This window comes from Sminthopsis crassicaudata, chromosome X, assembly GCF_048593235.1.
Source record: "Sminthopsis crassicaudata isolate SCR6 chromosome X, ASM4859323v1, whole genome shotgun sequence".
In the NCBI taxonomy this organism is placed as follows: domain Eukaryota; kingdom Metazoa; phylum Chordata; class Mammalia; order Dasyuromorphia; family Dasyuridae; genus Sminthopsis; species Sminthopsis crassicaudata.
This window is the reverse complement of record NC_133623.1, coordinates 78,997,167-79,020,156: the sequence shown is the minus strand read 5'-3', so window position 1 is coordinate 79,020,156 and position 22,990 is coordinate 78,997,167. Positions and strand designations below refer to the sequence as shown.

Below are 22,990 nucleotides of genomic sequence, written 5' to 3'. Positions count from 1 at the left end.
CTGAGGATCATGGCATAACTCAATTTTAGAAATGAAGAAACTGAAGCCCAGAAAGAGGATGAGCCTTATCTTTGTTCACCCAGTACAGAACCAGGTTTAGAAGCCAGAGCTACTGGAAACCAAGTCCCATGCTCTTTCTCCCCTATCTCATGGCTGCTCCTCCCTCTCCTAGTGACTCCAAGGCTGGGTGGCTCCCCGAAATGCTTTCCCCTAATAGAAGCTAAGTGGGCACTCGCTTCTGGAGTTCAGAGCTCTAAGCTGAGCCAGGAGCATCCCTGGGAACTCAGTTAACATTTCCTCTTAATGAACTGAATCCAAAGTGGCGAAGCCCTGGAGGCCTAGAGGGAGAGGATGAGGAGCTAGTTTGGGGGGCCCGGAGGGGAGGGGGAAGGAGGAGCGTATGGCAGTCAGCTGGGAGGAGTACCTCTGGGGTCAGCAACGCAGGGGGAAAAGACGCGTCACATTACACAATGTATGGAGTTGATGATGGTCATAAGATAATCCTGGGCTCTTCCATTCTAAACTATGAGATGTTGCGGGAAAAAATCCCAACTAAGCAAACCTTGGAAAACCAAGAGGTTGGAGGATGCCAGCTCCAGCGGGATGTGATCAGTTTCTAACAGACAAAAATGCCCTGACGGCAAACCGTGTAGCCTTCCTCTCAGCACGAGTCCTCCGGTCCTTTTCACAGACCCCTGGGCCCGGCAGAAACCATGCAAGATGACATCACAGATGGTGTGCACCCACTACCTCTGCCCTCAGATATACCAAGCAAAAAAGCATTTAGTGTCCCTCTGGCTTAAGTGGGCGGATGACCTGGGACATTCTCTCTGGCCATTAATTTCCAAAATGACCTTGTATAAGTCCCATAACACTAGAATATTAGAGTTGGGAACTAGACCTCATTGAAATCAAAAGGGGGAAACTGAGGCACAGAAACGATCCTATAAGGAGTATTTGCAGAGCCGACACTCAAACCCAGATCCTCTGCCTTCAAATGCAATGCCCCCAACCCCCACCCCTGCTAGTGTACCTCTAACAATGCAATCTAGAGATCTATTCGGTATTTGAGGCCTGTATGGCCAAGGAAAGGTGAGAGAGCTGTCAGAACTTCTCGATAAGCCTCCATGGCTGTGCTAGGTCCAGGGGGTGGAGCTGGACGGCAAAGCAGAAAAGATGCCCCCGGAGACCTTACAGAGTTGTCAAATGTCATCTGACATTTCTCCGCTCCATACATTTGCCCAGAATCTCCGGCTTCAATTTGTTCCTCTGAGAAGGAAGGAAGCTGGGTGCCCCTTGGGTGCCCCGGGCACTAATGCTCCTTCCTTCCACCTCTGCTAGTCTACCACTGAATTCTAGTTTCTTCCCCCCACCATCTGATGTCATCAGGGAAGTAAAATGAGAAATCAATCTGTCCCAGCTGATCCTGAGGTCCCAGGAGACTGCTTCATCAGGAGACCAAAGCTGTCCAATCAGTGCTCGAGAGACCTCCACCATGCCTGGCTTTTTGTTTACTTGAACTTCTATCCCAGAGCCAATCGTTCAATGGCAAACTGGAACAGGCCCAGGGCCTTTGCACAACCAAGCCGGAGGAGAGGGGAGATGGGGAAAGAAACGAGAGTCCCACAAAATCGAGCCCTGAAAATTTGCTGCAAACTTGGGCTCCGGGCAGAAATGTTCAGAAGCAAGTCGGTCAAAAAGCAGCTGTCTGGGCCATGTTCCCTCTTCCTTTCAAATGGATTTAATGAGTATGAACAGTGGCAAAGAAACAGCTCGATGAAATAATCCCAGCATCGGGAAATTAAAGATGGAAATTTCCCAGAAGCTTGCAGGCCTATGGAACAGGCTCTTCCCATAGCTTCCCCCACCCCCATGCCCATCAGCAACTGGCTATTGATTGCTGCTTAGCAGAACAATTGATGATCTCCTTTTCTTGTTCACGTGGCACAGTTCGGGGGCTCTGCCCGTCTAGAGGTAGAGGGACTTGCTCGGCAATGGAGCCCAAGGAGTTTTCGGCTGAAAGTAAGTGGACTAAAGAAAGGGAGAACTGGGGAGAGGAGAGGTGTCAAGTCCCAGCTCAGTCACTTAGGAGTTGGGAACTTAGGCAAGTTCCTTCCTAGGTCAGTTTCCAGGAGCTTGGTGTACCCGGCCTCGGAGGTTTCTTCCATCTCGAGAGCAAGCTCCAATGAGACTTGCTCATTTTCCTCCTGTGTCAAAGGAGGGGCTGGACCTGATGGCCTCTGAGCAGCTCAGAGATGCTGGACTTTCTCTGTCTAGATTGGAAGGAGGCCTGTCTCCTAAGCGGAACGGAGAGGTTGGCTTCTTGCTCTCTCCCACCCCCTTCCTCCCAGCAAGCCAGATTAAGCTCTAAAGGCTTTGATCTTTTTCATTTGGTAAATGAAGCTGAAATGACTGTGAGGATGCTTCTAACGACCAGAAACATCTGAGGGTCACGGGGGGGGTGGGGGGGTGGCGGACAGGAAGACAGGGTTTCCTCTGCCGATTTCCAGGGCTAGCATCCAGCAGGCCTCTCTCTGCTTCCCAACAGTAAAATCATAGGAAATCCTAGTGCAAATGGAAGTCCCAAGGCTATGGAGCAGAGCTTCTGGCCCCACCTGGACACTCTGGACAGTTGGGGGGGTGCTCCATTGCCCCCCCCATGAGGTCCCCACCCCTTACTCCCTCCTGCAAGTTAGGCAGGAGTTTGGGGACTTCCAGATGTTCACTATGGGATGTCAGAGGGGAAGTGGGCCAGAGGACCGCTCTAGCTATGTGACTACTCAACTTTGGGCTTCCTTCTCTGGAAAAGGAGGTAGTTGGGACTCAGGGCCCTCCCTGCTCTCATACTGTCTGACCTGTGTTCTAAGGTCCTCCCACCTCTAATCTTCTCTTCTAAGGCTCCTCCCAGCTCTGACCTTATCTGTTCCCAGGCTCTTGGTAATACTGGCATCCTGGCTTCTGTACTTGTCTCCCTTAAAGTGCTCCAGCCTCTGACCTGGGCTCTGAGGGGCCCTTCGACCTCTGACATGCTTTGATTCTCAATAACTATAAGAAGCTCTAACACATCCTCGGAACCCCCCTCCCCCTCCCCCCCCCCCCCCCCCCCCCGCCTTTTTGGAAAAGACAAAGAACAGATTTAAACCTTTCGATTCCAGGAGGTGATAATTGGGGGGTTCATTCACAGGTCTAACACTTGGCTTTGCCTATGGCCTAATCACACTCAATGCAGAAAGTAAAAAATAAAGAGAAGAGCCCTAGCATTCAGGAGAGATTCTGTCTCTGATGCCTGTAAACTGCGCCTTGGTTTACTAAATGGGGACATGAATCCCTTTGGTATTTCACAGGAGCAAATACGAGACGGTATGAAATAAGCTTTAAGAATCTTAATGTAATGCAGAAATGTTAGTCATTATTAGTCTTTCATAAAACTAGAGGATTGACCAGAGCATCTCTGAGGTCCCTTCCACCTTGAACTCTTTGATCTTATGAACCTTCTTTGGGCCTCAGTTTCCTCCTCTGTACTATCTTGGCCTCCGACGGCCCTTCTAGGCCTAGCTGAATGAGTCTTTGAGCCAGTGAGCTGTTGTTACCAGAATGGCCAGAGGCAGTTACTTGTGCTTTCATAGCCCAAAAAGGTAGCGGTAGAAACACCCTGGTCCCCACGTCCATCCACAATGACCCAACTATGCTTCCCCTATTTTCTCCTTTGCAAAATTAAGGAGTTCTATGTTTTAAGGAATCTATGAGCACTGACATTCCAAGTTCTATAGTGCTTGCTTGTTCAGACATTTTCCGATCTATGGTTTCTCCCATAACTCCCAGTCTATGATCTGAGGTCTCTCTCATCTCTGACTTTTTGTACTCTAAAGTCCTTTGGAGCTCTGGCATTCTGAGTTCTAAGATTACTTCTAGTTCTTATGTTCTCTGTTCTAAGGTTCCTACCAGTGATGAGATTCTAAAATTTAAGGTTCTTCCCAGCTCAGATTTCAGTATTCTGAGAATCCTTCCAGTCCTGACATTCTATGCTGTTAGGTTCTTATTAGGTGCTAAGTCGGTACTTAACAATTCTCTAGCTCAGGGTTCACACCTTTAAACGGAGTTCTGAAAAGGAGTTTACACACCTTTAAAAAGGAGCAAGCTCATTGGTCAGTGCGGAGTTCCCACAAGCCCCTGGGAGTACCCACAAGCCCATTCTCTGAGAGGATAAAAAGAGGAACATTGAGTCTGAGGAGTCAATTCTGGATTGGGTCAAGGAGAAGACGTCCCGTGGATTGGCAAATCCAGCAATCCCTCCCTTTTGGAGGGGAAGAAGAGAATTCGAGATTCTATCTTTGCTCTGGCTGGAGGTTCCAGAAGCCTCCCAAGAAAGCTGCTCCCAGAGGAAAAGATTCTACAGAAAAGAGACCTCCTCCCAGAGAAGGATTACAATTGAGAGACGACAGGACGTTACACTATGTGCTTCCCTGCTTTGACATTTTACATTCAACACTCCTTCCCATTTCATGGTCTAAGGTGCCTTCTAGCACTGATGTTCTTTGTTCCGGGGTTTGTTTGTTTTTTAGTTGCTGATTTTTATTAATTTTTCAAGCAATGCCAACCATGTTATTTTCATCATCACAGACCCAAAACACAGAGATGCCAGTGAGGATTGCAAAAAACACTTGATGACTTAGATTGAAACAAATCTAGTAAATCAAACTAATAAGGACACATTAATAGTCCAAGCTAGCTTAAATGAGTTGGATAAAATGCAACTTGTATTACAAGATACAAGTTGTAATAAAATACAATAAGATCCCTCCCAATTTTGACATTCCTTGTTCTAGCTTGCTCCCTACTTTTGACATTGTACATCTGATACTCTCTCCCAGTTCAATCAGTCCATGGCCTAAGATACCTTCTGGCACCAGCCTTCTTTGCTCTAAGGCCCTTTCCATCTCTGATATGCCAGGCTTTCAAGGCTCCTTCCTGCTCTGATGATCTCTATTCTCTGTCCTAAGGTCCATTCCAGTGCGAACGTTTTGTTGCTTCTTTGATTCTCCGGTAGCATGACCGCCCCTCCCTGGGAGGGAGGGCCAGTGTCTCCCATCTGGTTAATATTATTTTACGGCCTGTCATATTGGACAGCTCTGGTCTGTGAGATGAATTCGTAATGCCATTACTCCTGGTTCTCTCTGTGGTTACAAGAACAAAACACTAAATAATGCAGCACAGCATGTATCTGAGAGGTAGCTGCTTTTGATGGACTTGTCACTGCAAGTCTTGGTTTCCAACACAAACCTTGACAGCACATTCAAGTCACAAATGATTTTTCCAGTCTTGCCCCTCAGAACTCCTCATCCATGCATTCATTCAGAAGAAACCAGTACCCTCCCTTTTGCCAGAACTTGGCCTGGGGTCTTGAACCTTTTCTGTCTAAGTCATGCCCTATCCTGGAATGCCTTGTCTCCCTTCTTTCTCTATCATCCTTCAAGGATTTAAGCACAGAATCACAGAACTGGAGAACTGGAAAGGCCCTCAGCAGCTTTCTGGTCCAATCCATACCAACTCATACCCCAAAAGAATTCCCTCTCTTACATCCCTCACAAGCAGTCATCCAGCCTCTTCTTAAGAGACTTCCCAGGAGACGGAAAGCATAAGTTCTGAAGATGGCCCGCCACCCGTCATTTTGGGACAACTTTGTTAAGAAGTTTATCTTGACTTGAAGCCCAAATATGCCTAATTCCTTCAACCAGCTGTCACATGGCATGGCCTAAAGATCCTTTTCCTTGGCTTTCTCTAGCTTAGCAATGCCCTTAAGCTGTGGTCCCCAGAACTAAAAACCACCGTGGTGTGACCGGGGAAGCAGGCGTTGGAAGCATCACCTCTTCATTCCTGAAGCAAATGCTTTCATGTTAGCGTTCCTGGCTGCTCTATCACATTGCATTCATCCTGAGTTAACGATACTCAATGGCCCTGATCTTCAGGCAAACAGAAGCCTTCCTTGGTTTCCTCCTCCCTGGAGGGAGCACAGTAATTCAAAAAGCTCAGGCTGCTCTCATTGTTTCTATCTAGTACTTAGAATGGAAAGCATTTCAAATCCGACTGACAAACATTTGTGAAAATGTCTACTGGGTTCACAACACCGTGCCAGACATAGAGGAAGACACAAAGTGGAGATACTTTATGCTTCTCCCTTATGGAACTCATAATCTCGTAGGGAGACAGAATAAAAGGCTGGATAACTAGAACGTCCCATATTACAGGACAGGGGCTGTAAAGAGGCACCAAACACTCTCCAGGGAAGGAGTGGAAAGAGGTTGTTACTGACAAGAGTTGTGATCATGGAAGACTTCCTAAAGAAAATGGCTTTGAACTGCATTTGAACAGGGGCAGGGATTCAGTGAGCAAAGGATATGCTACAGACCAAAGAGGTAGAGGGAGGAGATTCTAGGCACAGCAACAGGAAAAATACTGAGTCTGTCTGGGGAATATTAAATCTAGTTGGACTGGAATGTAAATGGAGGAAAGTAATATGAGTTAATGCTGCAAAGGGAGGGTGGTATCAGAGATATATGGATGGCCTGGAATGTCAAGCAGAGGAGATTGAATTTTACTTGGGATGGCAATAAAGAACCACTGACATTTCTCAGCAGAAGGACATAAGCCCAGACATCACACAGAAACAAGATGAGGTGGGCAGTGTGAGAGGAAGGAGTTGGAGGGTAAAGGCAGAAAGTGAGGAAACCCTTCCCCTGTGGGCCCTCTAGATCCCTTCAATGTCTTCACCAATCCTCATGGCTCCTCTCTTATGTGTGGGAGGTAGAGATTGCAGGAGTATGGGGGTGAAAAGAAAGAGAACTGGAAGCCCTAGAGTTTGGATGAAAGAGAACTGGAAGCCCTAGAGTTTGGATGAGGCCGTAGGATGAAAGGTCTGAGAGGTGGCCTATATCAGAGGTGACAGACTCTCAGCCAATTAGAGCCAGTGTCATTGGGATATGTTTAAAAAAAAGAAAAACCTGATCAAACGTAACTTTTATTAAACTTATGGCTTCCTAAGTCAATATGGTGGGCAGTTTCTATTTGAACTGTTCACCACTAGTTTAGAACACACCTTATGTCACAGAGGAAAAAAATCCAATGCCCATCATGTGGCCTAACTTCCCTCATATGGCAAAGCTAAGTCATAGAACCAGGATCTGAAGCCAGGTCCTCTGGCTTCAAATTCAATACCTTTTCCACTCGACCTTGCTGGGGCTCAGAAAATCAAGAAATGAGAGTCAAATTTTACCTAGTCCTGTCTAAATTGACACATACAAATTGTAAAGGCTTGTGTGATCTTCCTAGCTACTTCATAAACCTAGGGCCCCTGGAGTAACTCCCACCGATGCCAAAAGTTAGCTAGCAAAACTGGGCCCGACAGCTAATTTGCACTCAGAACCATAGAATTTAAGAGTAAGACAATGGGACTTCAGTGGTTGCTTAATCCAAACCACATAGGAAAAGGACTCCACCATGACCCACTTGATAAGGGATGGTCTAGCCTCTTCCAGAAGGTCCCCAAGAAAGGGGTGGTAGGCTCCCCTACCACCTTTGGAGGATGCTCAGTCCACTTGGGGACAATTCAGATTCTTGTTGAAACTTCTTCTCTTGAGATAAAGTGCCAACTGCTCTTGATTCTGCTTTCTAGGGCCAACCAGAACAAACTGTATCCCCCTGCATGTTAGAGCCTGTAGATAACTTCAAGCCAGCTCTCATGTCTCCCTCAAATTGCTTCTTCTTCAAGCTAAACAAGCCCAGTTCCTTCAATCCATCATCATATGACATAGATCAAAGGTCCTTCACTAGCCTTGTTGCTTTCTCTGGTCACTCCATAGACTATCAATGACACTCCTAAACATTGATGTTCAGAACCGGACTCAATGCTTCATAATCTGATGAGAGGGGTTGTTACCTCATTTCGGAAAACTAAGGTTTCTCTTGATGTAGCCCAAGAAATCAATAGCTTACTTGGCTATTACGCTGTGCAGGTTGAGCTTGAAGTCCACTAAGACCCCCCAGATCATTTACAGATCAGATCAGATCCTAACTCACTAGACCTCCTTCACCCTCTACTTATGATTTTGGAGCTCAAGACTTTCCTTTCTCTTCCTAGTGGATTTCCCTGAATAAGCTTCAGTTCAATGCTCTGGCTTGTGAAGGGTCTTATGGATCCTGACTCAAATCTGATGTGTTAGCTCTCCCTCCCAGCTGTGTGTCATCTACCAATCTGATAAAGTGTACCATCTGTGCCTTGGTCTGAATCATTAATAAGAATGTTAAATGGCACAGGACCAAGCGCAGATCTCCAGGGCACTTTCCCAGAGGCCTGTTGCTCAGCTGCCATCAGTATTAATGGATCAAGACAATGAGTTCTGAGAATAGAATATTTCAATATTGTCTAATCCAGAAATATCATACTCTCTGCTTGTTAGTGCAGGGGAACTAGATTCAAATGTCATCAGAAAATATTTAACAAAGTAAAGAAAAATACAATACAACATAGATAATGTTAAGTCATTATGCAGTCTGCAGGGATCTGTTTCTATTTGAGTTTGACACTACTGGGCACCATCTTTTCCACATCTCCCATTCCTCCTCACCCCCAAAAGAGGAAATTACGCTTGGATCCCAGATAGAGAGCTGAGAGGAACATCGGGACATCTAGCCCAAACACCTCATTTCTACAGGGGAGGAAATTGAGAACTAAGAAAGAAATGACTTGCCTAATATCATACATAAAATCTTAAATCTAGAGCTGGAAGGGACTCCAGAAGTCATCCTGTCCAATCTCTTCATTTTACAGAAGGGGAAAGTGAGGCCCAGGAAGGGGAAGGAACTGGTAATAATCATCAGAGAGAAGATTTGAACCTAGGTCTTCAGACTCCAGGATCAGGGTTCTTTCTGAGGGCCAACTGTGGAATAATACTATTTGATAATAAGGGTGACTGGATTTAGGGGACCTGGGTGTGATTCTTGGTTCTAATACTACAGAAATGATTAAAAAACCAAAGGATGGCCTTTAAAGAGACTAATAAAACCTGATTTGAAAGAGAGAAAGGCCAATAAAATTAGCAAAATAAATAAGGCAAAATTGCAAAAAAAGAATTAAACACTATGCATAATTCTATGCTAATAAAACTTGAGAATTTAAAATTAAATGATCTTCTTGTGTCTCAATTTTCTCATTTGTAAAACGGGGGTGCATCTAGGTCTAAAAATAAAAGTTATGATTATGAAGTGGCTTGAGAGGATGCCCATCAGTTAGGAAATGACTGAATAAGCATAGGAATGTAATGGGATATTATTGTTCTATAAGAAATGATGAGTAGACTGATTTCAGAAAAACCTAGAAAGATTTCCATGAATTGATGCTGAGGGAAGTGAGCAGAATCAAGAGAACATTGTCCATGGCAACAACCACAAGATTGTGTGTTTATTCAACTGTGAGGGACTTGGCTCCTTTCAACAACGAGGTGATTCCAATAGACTTAGAATGGAAAATATCGATCACAGCCAGAGAAAGAACTACAGAGGAGTTCGAATGCAGATAGAAACAGACTATTTTCACTTTCTTTTTTGTTTTTTCTTTCCCTTTTGTTCTGATTCTTCTTTCACAACATGACTAATGTGGGAATACTTCGACATGATTATATATGTATAATCTTTATCAGATGGCTTGCTTTCTTAGGGAGGAAAATTTGGAACTAAATAGCTTATAAAAATCTATATTATAATATCTTATAAAAATGAATGCTGAAAACTATCTTTACGTAGAGTTGGGGAAAAAATACTATTAAGTGCCAAAAATAAAAAATAAAAGACCCCATTACTATCTCACAAGCCTCCTTATCTGCCCCTGGGGCACATTTCCATTGCTTTCTTCTAGGCCCTTTTCGGGGTTCACTCCCAACTACTTCTGGGAAGAGCTTACCTCCCAGTCCAAGACTGAGGCCTGCCATTGGGCAATCTTGTCAATGTTCTCCAGTCGCCGCTTCCTCTCGTTGATCTGCTGGGTCACGTTCCTCATGACAGCGAGAGCTGCTGCAACATACCTGTAGTCACTGTGAAGACACGGGAAGGGGAGGGCAGTGGATTAGGGAAAGAGGCAAAACATTGGATTTCAATTGCTGGGAGGGGGCCTTGCAACATTAAACATACACTATCAAAGCTGCAAGGAACCTGAGAGCAAAGAAACTGAAAGCGGAAAAAGACCTTAGAACAAAGCATACCAGAGCTGTGTACAAAGGCTCTTAAAACAGAAAATGTCAGAAACTGGCAGGTACTTCACACACCATCTAGTGCAAGTCCCATTATCTTGCAGATGAAGAAATTGAGGCCAAGAGAGACTAACTAGGAAGAAAGGAGTTTCCCTTCCTACTGCTCACCCCCTTCCAGGGGCTTTTGGAGACAAAGGAATATGGGAATAGGGAACATGGAGACTGACTCTCCCCATTTCCCCTGCTGCCAGCCTATCTCCTATAGAAACTCGCAAGTGTCACTTGGGACATCTGCCCAATAGGGCACAGCGGACCGTCTCCTGGCAGAGTTATCAGCTCCAACTTCAACGCTAACTGTGGAAATCACAGGCACTCCAGGCAGGACTTGGGGACTGTGGCAGCAAGAGTAACCTTTCAACAATGGTGCCAACAGCCCCTGATTGAGGGATAGGGGGAGGGGGGAAGAAGAGGCATTTCTTTCAACAGTTTTCACTGCTGAAAAGGGCCACAATGAACGCAGTAACAGTATACAGTGAAGAGAGGCCTGCACTTGAAATTAGAAAGCCTGGCTCTACCAAGAATGTGCTGGCCTTATAAATGCCTCCACTGCCTCCACTGATGCAAGGAAGTTCCATGAGGGGCACGCCTCGTTTCACTTGGTCTCTGACGCCTCGGTACAACGTCTGGCACTCGTGAGTCCATGTATGACTTTCGGGCAAACTGTGGAAGCTCTTGGGGACTCGAGTTCCCTTCTCCGAAAAATGAGGGGTTAGGTCTCAAGGACCTCTTGAGTTCCCTCCAGAAGGTACGTGGGAGTGGGAGTTCAGCTCTAGGCTCTCTTCTCCAGTTCCAATGTGCATACTCCTATAGACTGGGTCTACAGCTGAAGGGGACTTGCAGAACCACAAGTCCTCCAAGCCCCTTATTTCCCCTATGAGAAAGCTAGAGTCCCAAGAGGTTATGGCATTCGCTAATATGAAGCCAAATTGGGAGTCAATCCCAGCTCCTCTGAAACCTTCCACGGTGATCTGTCAGGACGTTCCCTGAGTCCCTCCCTTCGTTCCCCCACTGTGCCTGCCTGAGAACAGTTCCCACTCTCAGGCTGGCTCACAGATAAGACCATAGAAAAAGCAGCTGAGCTATGGGGGCTGCAAGGAGACACTGGCCAGGGGGAACTCCCAGGATCCCTAACCATGAGTAAGCTATAAGCCGTCCCTCTGAGTCTTCATGCCCTCCAATCTCCTGAATTCCTAACTAATCCAGAAGTATCATGCTCGCTGGTTGCTGGTGCAAGAGAATTAGAGTGAAACTTCATCAGGAAATGCTTGACAAAGTAAGGAAAAATACAGCACGATACAGACAATGTTCATTTGTCATTTCCTAAGTTATTACGTAGCCTGCAGAGATCTGTTTCTATTTGAGTTGGACACTATTGGGCTAGTGATGGGAGCTGCTCCATGGCCAAGCAGGAGGCAGGAAGGATTCTCTGGCTCAGTCTGAAGTCTGAATCTATGAAAGACATAACAGTATTTGGACAGTGGCTACAGATACTCTCAAGAGGAGAGAAACCCTTTCCAACTGAGCTAGAAGGCAGACTAGATCAAAAAGAACATTGGAGCAGAAGAAAAACAGCAGAGAGAACCTCCTGCACTCCCAATGTGTCCCTGCCACCTCCCTCTGGATGTGTGAGCACAGACTGAGCCTCCATTCCAGCCCCGCCAAACCCATACCCAGCAAAAGCCCCAAGTCAGGGAAGCGCAGACATCACCTTCCCTGGTGCAACGGCACAGGCTGCTGGGAGCGGGCATCTTTAAATCTCAGCTTCCTGAACTTTTCTCCTTCTCTTCCTCCCCTACCAGGGAACAGAACAGGGTCTAGAAGCAGAAGACCTGGACCCTAGGCTCAGTTCTGCTGCGGACTCCCACTGCAATCTTTTACACACTCATTTACATACTCTGGGCTCTCGTTTCCTGAATTATAAAACGAGGGGCTAAGGTTAAAGGCCCCTCCCAGCCCTGACATTGTCTTTTAGGGCTCTTCTAGTTTTGCCATTCTATGCTCTCTCTTCTAGTCTCAAGATTTTCTGTTGTGTGTTCTAAGATTCTAATTCTAATTCTGTGTTCTTCATGCTACAGGCAAAAAACACCTGCAAGGTTGGGTGGTTGTATCTGTAGGCTCCTTTACAAATGCCTTTTCTGTGCCTCAGCGTGGCTAAAGGTGACTTGAAGAGGGCTATGCGTGATGAATGCAATTTCTGGTGAGCTTTTCTATGCTGTTGCTGCCAGTTGGGGGAGTTGCTCTGGCCCAGATCAAATCTGCTTCTGAAGCTCAGTCCAGCTGCTCACATGCAGGCCTACCTCTGTGGGACGGGACATTCAATGAAGAGCCCATGAAGCGATGAACAATACAAAGTGGCCTTTAGTTCTCGGCTGCCCCTCTCTTCTTGTGCAGTGGAAAAGCCAGACATGAAATACAGATAGGCTGAGAAAGCAAAGCAGGCCTGGGCCCATTATATCTGGAGGAAGTTCTCACTGCACCAGCAGCAGATCCACTGCCTCTACAGTCCTACAGCAACTATAACATCGGAATTTGCTCAGCAGATCCTGGAACAAGAATGCCGTATGGGTGGCCAGTCCTCTTGACACGGGCGTAAGCCCCCTTTGAGATTCCTTGTCTGATCTACAACTTCCTTTGGGACTGACCTTTGATTTCAAGATCTGGTCAAAACCACCCTTTTGTATTCCAAGGGGAGAGATCCGTTTGGGCTTGTACCCAGCCTCCACCGGATCTGAGCCACTTTGGGCTCTACCCAGCCCCCATTCTAATGATCTGCGCAGGTAGCCCAACCCCCACCTGGTAGGTTCTGCCTATCGAGGAATCAACCTGGGCTCCACCCATAGGCCCCTTCAAACAGATAAAAGAGCCAAGCTGGAATCATCCCTTGGCAGAGAGTTGAAAGATGTAAGCACCATGCTTGGCATCACAGACTCTCTGTCCCGCCGATTTTGGTGTATTTCTTCCTCTATCTAATACCTTTGACTTTAACCTTGCTTCCAAACCCTGCAATAAACCTCTTTTTCTCAATCTAGGTTTTCGGGCCTGTAAATTCATTTACAGGGGACTCTCGCTGCCGCTAGAACTCCTTTAACTCTGTATCCATGCGCCGAATCCAAAGGGGATGCAGGGGAGCTCCACTTGACTCCCTGCACCCCGAACCTGCCACTAGACCTCAATTAATCCTAATTTTAATGAGGTATAGACCTCATCACTCTGAAAGCCAAAGGAATAGATGTGGTTTGAAGCCCTGGACTCTTCCTTGAGGCTCACAATAATTGGACTGGGGGATGATACATTCACCACCACCCCCAATTTTTTTCTAAATATAAGAACTGTTTCTTCCCCACCCACATTCTTTCCTCTACGGGTTGAAAAGAAAAAGGGTAAAAATATGTGGCCAATTTGGTGAGGATTTACTCACCATACAGGCTGGCTTCTTCTTCCCCTTCCCCTTCCCTAGCTAATCCCTTGGCCCCACGGCCCCAACTCCATTCTATTTATCTTTTCTAGCAAGGTCTAAGTTACTCTGCCCACTGGGCTCTCTGTCTCCCTTATGTCTGACCTCACCTTTAATTGGGAATGGGCTTCCTCCACTATGCTTTACGTTGTGCTTAGTCTGTACTTCCAGCAAAGCTACCTAGGTTACTTACTTCAGTCTCTGAGCCCCCTGACCTGACTTCATTCCACCTAGCCCTCCACTCAATTCATCCACCCACCATCATCTGCCCTGCTGTGACCCCTGGGCTCTTCCAGAGCGCTTGCTCAGCAGACAATAATAAAACTCTGATTGTCAGCTCTTTACTAAGGAGAAGGGCATTCCAATGGACTACCCTGAAGTACCATTCCCTACACCTAGAAAAGAGCTTTCTCTTTTCCTTGGCTATCATGGTCAGGAGTCAAATAGGTAGTATTTTCCCTCCCTCCCGCCTCCCCAAATGTAAACAACTTGAAGGCAAAGACAGCTTTATTTTTGTCTCTGTAGCCTCGCCCGGTTGACTGGCACAGAGTAGGAACTAAATAATTGCATGTTAAACGACTGATTGCACCTTGCATGGGATACTGTGTTGCTGTTCAGTCATTTTTGAGTCTTCGCGGTCTGATTTTGGGGTTCTCTTAGGAACAATCCTGGAATGATTGGCCATTTCCCTCTCTAGCTCGCTTTCAAGATGAGGAAACTGAAGCCCAGGGAGAGAAAGGGACTTGCCCAACCATCATACAACCAGTATCTGAGACAGAATTTGAAACCAAGTTTGTCTAACTTCAAGTTCAGTGTCCTAAGGATCTTAGATCAAGAGTTGGAAGAGACCTCAGAAGCCAGCTAGGGGCCACCCCTACCCTTTGACTTGGAGATTGAAATGGAGAGACACCAGATAGACAGCTCTGACCAGATTATTCAATTTAAAGCATCATTTATTAGCCGGCCGGCGACCGACCCCCACTAGCCAGGCTAGTAGAGAGCAGCCCCGAACCTTTAGTGAGGTACACTTTTAAGCCCGTTTGCCACATCCAGGCACAACCTTGCGGTTACAAATTTTGGGAATCACTGACACGGTTTCTCGTTTACAATGGGGAAGTGTCTGGATGAGAGTGAGTACACAACGGAACCTTTTTGCAATGTAGTCTAGGGTCTCATGAACCAGGGGATGGGGCCCAGTCTGAACATAACACTTCCCTTAATTTAGTTTAAGCAACATTTTCCTATAAGCCTGAGGCCCCTTGACCCAGGGATGAGGGGGCCAGTCTTTTGTCCATTTCAGAGATGAACTGACCAATTCCCCACTTTCGAGACTTCCTGTACCACATCAATTTGACAAAGGAGAAATTGAAAGGAAATATTCATACACAGGTGCTCTGTGTGAAGAGTGAGCTAGCTTCTCCCCCAGGCAAGGGCCCAGGTCTAACCCTGGCTAATCTCGCTGCTGCCCAATGCCATAAACCATGGCCTTTCAGACAGCTTTCTCCATGAGCCATCGTGGCCCCCTAGGGAGAATGGGAAGGGAGTGGCCAGCAGCTACTGCTTGGCCAGGGAGGAAGAAGGAAGGGAAAGAGAGGGAAAGACGAGATAGAGACACACAAAGAGATAAAGACAGTGAGGTAGAGACAAAAGAGAAGTAAAGACAGAGGAGATATATAGAGAGAGATAAAGACAGAGAGGAGAGAGAGAGAGAATAAAGACAGAGGAGACAGAGAGAGATAAAGATGGGGGGGAAGAGAGAGAAAGAAAGAGAGAGAAGGAGGGAGGGAGGAGACAGAAACAGAAAGAGAGAGAGATAAAGACAGAGAGATAAATAACAATGTGATAGAGAAAAGAGTTAAGAGACAGAAAGATAAATATAGAGAAAGGATACAGAGAAATAGAGAGAGTGAGAAAGATACAGGGTCAGGGGGAACTAGAGACATTGTGTGCCCAAAGCCACACAATGGACCCTAGATCTAGAGCTGGAAGGGACCTCAGAAGCCTTTGATTCTAGCTCTCTTATTTTTAAAGAGGAGGAAACTGAGGCCCTGAAGTGTGAACTTGCCCAAGGTCACCCAGATAGTAAATAGCAAAACTAGGATTTGAATCCAAGTTTTCTGACTGCAAATCCAGTGTTAATGTTCAGCTCAGTCATTTTTCTGAAAAGGCAACAATGGTCCGGTAAGGTTAAGTTACTTACCCTAGATTGAACAGGGTAGAAGGCAGCAGAAAGTATAGAAATAACAATACTACTCATGCTTACATCACACTTTTCTCAAGCACATTATTTCATTTGATCTTCCCAACTCCCCAGTGAGGCACGCAGAATATTCACTATGACGCCCATTTTACCGAGGAAGAAACAAACTCAGGGAGATCAACTTTCCCAAGGTCTCACAGCTTAAGCTAGCACTAGAGTTCATAAAGTATCCTCCCCAATCCCTCATTTCCCCCTAGTATGGCTCTACTTAGAGCAAAGCCTCCAGCCTACTGGCCCCCTTAATAGGGTGCCAATCTACACAGGCCAGGCAATTTACCTGTGGTCCTGAGCTGTGTACTTCAGGAGTTCTGCCAGTTGCAGTGGATATTTGCAGATTTTCTGCACAGGGGTCAGGAGGAAGCCATCAATGGCAATGTCAATCATCTGCTGCAGCAGGCGACAAGCTTCAAAGAAGTGCTGATAGCGTCCGTCTTTCATCAACTTGGAGAGCTCCATGCATGCGTCCAGGTGGTTATTACAATATTCTGAATAGATCCAAAAGCCATCTTGCTGCAGGGGAAAAGAGACAAGGGGAGGAAACAACATGAGGCTCTCAGATCAGTGTACTGGGAACGGACTTTAGAGGTCAAGTAGTTTTAATCCCCTCCCTTTTACAGAAGGGGAAACTGAGGCCCAGGCAGGAAAAAGAACTTGTTCAAGGATTCAGTTACTATTCCAGTACTCTTTATATTACAGCATGAGTTCTTAACTGGTGGTTCCTGAAGTTACTGTACAAATATTTGATAATTATATTTTAATATAACTGATTTCCCTTGTAATCCTACAGATTTTATTTCATTCATTTAAAGATATTATTATAGGAATAAAACCACAGGCTTCACCAGATCGCCAAAGGGCTCCATGACACAAAAAGTAAAGGTCTACATTATAGCAGCCCCCCAGTCAGAAATTTTGTGCCAGATTTGACACCCCACTACATCTCCTTCTTCTGCTGCTCTCAATTCCCTCAGAGCATCTGGGCTACCCTTAGAAATTGTGAGATCCTCCACTCAAGCACCATACCTTTGGGGCTCCCGGAGAGAGGACTTCTTCTTAAGATATGCCCATTGCGTTCGATGTTGAGTTATGGGAAAACCACGAATGGGCCTTGGAACTCTGGGTAACATGGGGCCAATATGTTTGCAGGACTATACCTGTATCCTCAGGGTCAAGGGCATGAGAAACTATTTTGCTCACTCAGAGGCTCCATTCAATGCCACCCAGAAGGATTTTAGAGGGTCAGGACAATGATAATCCTCTCTCCTTGATGCTGCCAGCTGACTTCCTCCTTCTCTCCTTTCTAAAGGCCTACAACATAGCTCATCTAGGCTAGATGGGAATAATGCTCTCTAGCCCTAAGGTAGCTTTGCAGGCAGCTTCCAGGACAGTCAAATTGGCCAGCCAAAGCCTTGCCCAAGCCATATTCCTTCTTCTCCTCCCTCCTCTTTGCCTCCTGCTGCTCAGATCCTGGAGAAATTATTAATAGACCAGTGGTCATTAATCTCAACTCCATAAATATGGCTTTTAAAAACACATATATTCCACTAACCACATTTCAATATAAATACCTTCCTTTGCAATCTCCTGCATTATATTTTTAAAAAGGGTCTATAAGCATCCCTAGAATGTCAGCCCAAAGTGGGGGCCCCCCAGGACATAACAAAGGGTCCGAATGCCTGGATTTGAGATCACTGTCTAGTTTGCACTGGTCCATCTGACTAAGCTTAGACTTCTTTTCTGAGATGCTTGAGCACATCTGGGCTTGGATGCAGGCAGAGACTCCTTCAGAAAATAGGAAAAGCCATGGCCATGCCCTCTGGGTATTTACTAGAAGGGTTGGAAGGAGACCATTCCCAGAATGTCATAGGAAGAGGAGGGCTGAAGACAATTTGCAAATTGGTCTAATGAACAGTGTACTGGTGATGGAAAGAGCACTTGATTTGCGGTCAGAGGCACTGGATTCACATCTCTGTCCTACATATTACAACTTGTGGTGACTTTGGCCAAATTCTCGGCCCTTTCTCTCCAAGCTTCAGTCTCCTTTTCTGTAAAACGAGAGGGTTGGAGATGTTCATTTGTGGTTTTCAAAGTCAATATGTGGGCTGCAAGAATTAGTTCTGTCTGATCGTGCAGAATGAAGCTACCTCTCAATTATAGATCTAGAGCTGGGAGGGAACCCAGGCCTTTCCATTTTATTTTATGGGGTGGGGTGGGGTGGGGGAAAGAGAACTGAGGCCTAAAAAGGGAAATTATTTGTGCCAGGTTATTCAGGTATTAAGAATCAGATTTCCACCCCCTCTCTCTTCTCTCCCTTAGGTCTTCTGACTCCAGAGGCCTTTCCCAATCCCATGCAGCCAATGAGTTGGGAAAGAAAACATCATTTTGGTGATGTTCATTCATTTAACCCATGCTGGCATACTTGGTTTTCAATGGCTGCTGAGAATACCTCCTGTTTCCTGTCTGGCCTTGCTGTTAAATGCCCTATAAATCCTGGCCTTACTTAGCATGCCATTTGGACTCTCCCTCTTGGCCCAGGCTTCTAAGTCTTCACCCCATTAATGTACCCTAAACACCGATAGAAACTGGCTCTAGCTCTCCTAAGAGACAGGGATATTACAGTTTGTCTCACATTGACAATCTCTCTCACTTGCCAATAGATCAGGAAGCAATCATTTATTAAGTATCTACTGTATGCTAGGCACAGGTTCTGCTAACGATTAATGTCTATTAATGGAGCGGCCAAGAGAGAAGACTTCTCAGGAAAAGAAGCCAAATTGTGAGTAAGAAAAAACAAATCCAAATTTGTAGGGTCGGTAACTGAAACTATAGACAACAGAAGGGACAGAAGGAATTCTAATTAAGGCCCAAACTGGGGAGGTGCTCCCACAGATGATGAGAGAGGCCACATTCTAAGGGAGAGCAGAAAGCATTGTCAAAACGTTTGTGTCCTGAAACTCCCCAGCTGAGATAGCCTTCTGGACTGGGGAGGTAGAGTCATTACTAACTTCTACTTCCAAGGCTTTAGCAGGCTCCCACTGAGCCTGGACACCATCTTATTTAGCAACCTACCCCAAAGTGAAACCTCCATTACATGATATATCCAGTCAAAGTTAAAACAGGAAAAAAAAACAAAAACAAAAACTTGACTATAAAAAGTTACGATGACAGGGAAAAACAAAGCATAAACTCAGAATAATACAATAAGCTGAAAACAACTAAAAGCAAAGCATCAAAGAAAAATGCTTCCTGGATCCAGAAATTCCTGGAAGTTAAAGAAAAAGATAAGAGTCATAGAGGAAAAATAAGGGAAAAAATGAGACGCCAGAGGAAAAGGCCTCTGTGGCCATTTATAGCTTAGGCCAATTCAGTAGGTTCCAGGTTTGCAAAAGAAAGAAGGAACGATAGAAAGGGACCAAGGAGGACACTCTTGTCTTAAGAATGTGAGATACTTTGGATACTTACTACTCTGTGAATTTGTCAAAATTACTGGGTTTCCCTGGGCCTTGATTTCCTTCTCTATACAATAATGGAGATTGAACTAGATGGTCTCTTCCAGTTTAAGGACAGAGAATTAGAGCTGGAAGAGACCTTAAAGGCCATCATATCCCAGCCTCTCATTTAAACAAGAAAACCTAAGCCCAAGGAAGTGAAGTAACTTGTCCACAATGACCCAGCTAGTTTCAGAGGTTGAATTTGAACTCAGAACTTCTTGACTCCAAGCTAAGTGTCTCAGCCAGTAGTAATCTAGCTGTACAACTGCTTCTAATTCTCCTCCCTCTCAGACTGTGACTCGCCAGAGCCTGGCCTACATACCAACTGTTTGTCCAATTTGAATTTGGGATTTCTCTAAGGACCCTCAGAATGATTTTGGCCCTGCTTACCATAGTCTGTCTACAATTGCTCAGAAGCAAAGAAATTAGGTTGATCAGGATCTTGATCAATATCCTGATGAAAAACCCAATCAAACAGTGCCTGCTCAAGCTAAATGGGAATTCTTTGGGAGTTATTAGCAATGTGGGGATCACCCAGACCATCTGATCTACTACATTAGCAGGGGGGATCAAGAGGTACACAGAATTACAATGATAATATTTTCAAATCAAGATGGCCACCAAGGGCAAGGAATTAATGGAGTTATTTTCCAGTTATCTGAAAAAAGGGCAGAGATGGGGGTCAAAGAAATGTTTATGGGGAGTAGTCCAAACTCTTGGCTCCCTCTAGGGCTCAATAGTATGAGTTGGAAGGGACCTTCAAAGTACTGTTGTCTAACCAAGTTATTCTTTTTTTTTTTTTTAGACATACATATTTAAACAATTATCTTGCTGCACATGAAAAATCAGATCAAAAAGGAAAAAAAATGAGAAAGAAAATAAAATTCAAGCAAACAACAACAAAAGAAGTGAAAATGCTATGTTGTGGTCTATACTCAGTCCCCACAGTCCTCTCTCTGGGTGTAGATGGCTCTCTTCTTTATTGAACGACTGGAACTGGTTTGAATCATCTCATTGTTGAAGAGAGCCATGTCCATCAGAACTGATCATCGTATAATCTTGTTGTTGCCGTGAAAAATGATCTGGTCCTGCTCATTTCACTCAGCATCAGTTCATGTACGTCTCTCCAGACTGAAATCATCCCGCTGATCGTTTCTTACAGAACAATAATATTCCATAGCATTCATATATCACAATTTATTCAGCCATTGAATAAACTGATGGGCAGCCACTCAGTTTCCAGTTTCTTGCCATACAAAAAGAACTGCCTCGAACATTCCAAGTCATTCTTTAGATAAGGGAAACTAATTATGGGGAAGTTATGGACTGGTATGGGATCACACACTATCTCATGATGCTTCAACCTTGGCCCCATTTCACAGAGAAATTTCAGGGAAGGGACATGCCCAAGGGACACAGGGCCAATGAAAAAGAAATGAGAAATGGGGCCAGGACCCACCCTCACTCCCACTAGCCCCTGGCTGAGTCCAAGCTTGAACCACTCGATACTGCCTTACTTTGGGCCAGGAGTATATAGACCAGAAGGAAAAAACTGGCCTGGCCTTTGGGACCTCCCCATGTCCCCTGCCTCTCTCCTCCACCCAGCTCAAGGTAATCTACCCATAGGGACTCACATGCTCTAGGAAGCAGGGCCCAATCTCGCTGAGGTGTGGATCCTCATTATTGTACTGTTTCTCCAAGTCACGCACAAAGCCCATCTGAAATCGATAGATGTCCTCAATGTTGCCAAAAATCACCTTCAATTGCTCATCACTGAACATATCCCGCCTCTTCCGGCACTGTTTCAAGTAACCCTGCACAGGAAAGAAAGATACATTGACCAGAGAGAGTCAGCCAACTGAACTCCTCTCTCCCCTTTGTAACACACTCCATCCAAGAATCCTAGAAGTCATCCAGTTGAAGCCCTATAATTACAAACTAATGGAGAGTGGAGCCAAGATGAAACATTAGGGATAGCCACCAGTTAAACTCAACATTCCCCTCCAAATGACTTTAAGATAACACCTCAAATCAAATCAAATTTTGAAGTGGCAGAGGCAACAAATGCCTAATAAAACTTAAGAGGTCAGAAGAAGTATGTAGCCAAGAATAGAAGTCTGTTCAGAGCCTGTACATACAGTGGTAGCAACAATGGTTGTAGCAGCAACTTCAAGGTTCAAGATCAGCCCAAAGTTGGTGAGAGGGTTAGACAACTGGTCAAAAAGAGCTTACAGGGGATCCTTTACTAGCACTGGTCCAGTTGGCACTGATTGATGTTACTGCCCATACACAGTTCTGGGTTGTAGTTTCAGGGTGGAGAGGAATGTTGCCTTGATCAAGGCAAAGAAATGTGGAATTGAAGGGGACTAGAGGTCCTTCATGGGCAAAAATCAGACTGCAGTTCAGGAGAGAAGTGGACCACACTTCTCCCAGGATCATACCACCTAGGCAGTGTCAAATACTTCTAGACCCCCAGAACTAGCTCTGAAAAGAAAAGCATGAAGAAAAAGCCTGGAGTTTAACATAGTACCTCCCAGCTTCTTGGTAAGCAGAAGCCAAATTTTAACATCAAATTTAAAATTTGAAAAAAAAAATATTAGGCTAGAAAAATAAACAAATGGTTAAAAAACAACAACACTTGACTATAACAGCTAAAAAACAAAGCATCAAAGAAAAATACAAACTGGACTCAAACCCAGCAAAAATTCCTGGAAGTTAAAGAAAAAGTTAAGAGTGGTAAAGGAAAAATAGGGGAAAGAAATTAGAGTGATGCAAGAACATTTTAAAAAGAAAATTAACAGCTTGGAAAAAGCAACACAAAATGAAGAAAATTAAACCTTAAGAAAAAAAAAAAAAAAAAAAAGGACTTGGCCATATGATAAAAGAGGCACAAAAATACACTGAAGAGAACTTAAAAAGCAGAATTGGCCAAATGGAAAAAAGAGGTACAAAATCTCACTGAAGAAAATAATTGCTTAAAAATTAGAACTGGATCAGTAGAAGTTAATTACTCCAGGGTGGTTTCTCAAAAACAATGTCAAGATCTTATGTGAACTAATGTAAAGTGAAGAACTGGGAGATCATTGTGCACACTAAAAACAATGCTATAATGATGATCAACTGCAAAAGACTTGGCTACTCTGACCAATACAATGATCTAAAACAGTTCTAAGACTCATGATGAAAAAATACTTTCTATCTATAAAGAGAGAACTGATGAATTCTGAATGCAAATTGAAGCATAATTTTTTCACCATCTTTCTTCTGCTTGCTTTTTTTGGAAATACAGCTAATATGGAAATTTGTTTTATATGATTTCATATGTATAATTGATATTATATTGCTTGCCTTCTCAGTGGGTATGGGATGGGATGGGAAGAAGGGAGAGAATTTGGAACTCAAAATTTAAAAAGAATATTTAAAAGAAAAAGAAGAAGAAACAACAACCAATGGAGGGGCTATCCTGTGATTTTGTTAGCATAGGGAG

At 44.8% G+C, this 22,990-nt stretch overlaps 1 protein-coding gene across 7 annotated transcripts in view; it reads right to left on the bottom strand.

Annotated features, from left to right (window-relative positions):
* The window catches only part of ARHGEF9 (Cdc42 guanine nucleotide exchange factor 9), a 262,559-nt gene that overhangs the window by 25,950 nt on the left and 213,619 nt on the right, over positions 1–22,990 (bottom strand). For all 7 annotated transcript variants that reach the window (XM_074278058.1, XM_074278057.1, XM_074278061.1 and 4 more), the window contains 3 exons: positions 21,138–21,317; positions 16,290–16,522; positions 9,953–10,082 (listed from right to left, as the gene is read on the bottom strand). In XM_074278058.1, coding sequence (XP_074134159.1) covers positions 9,953–10,082; positions 16,290–16,522; positions 21,138–21,317 — 543 coding nt within the window. The remainder of the gene's footprint in view (positions 1–9,952; positions 10,083–16,289; positions 16,523–21,137; positions 21,318–22,990) is intronic.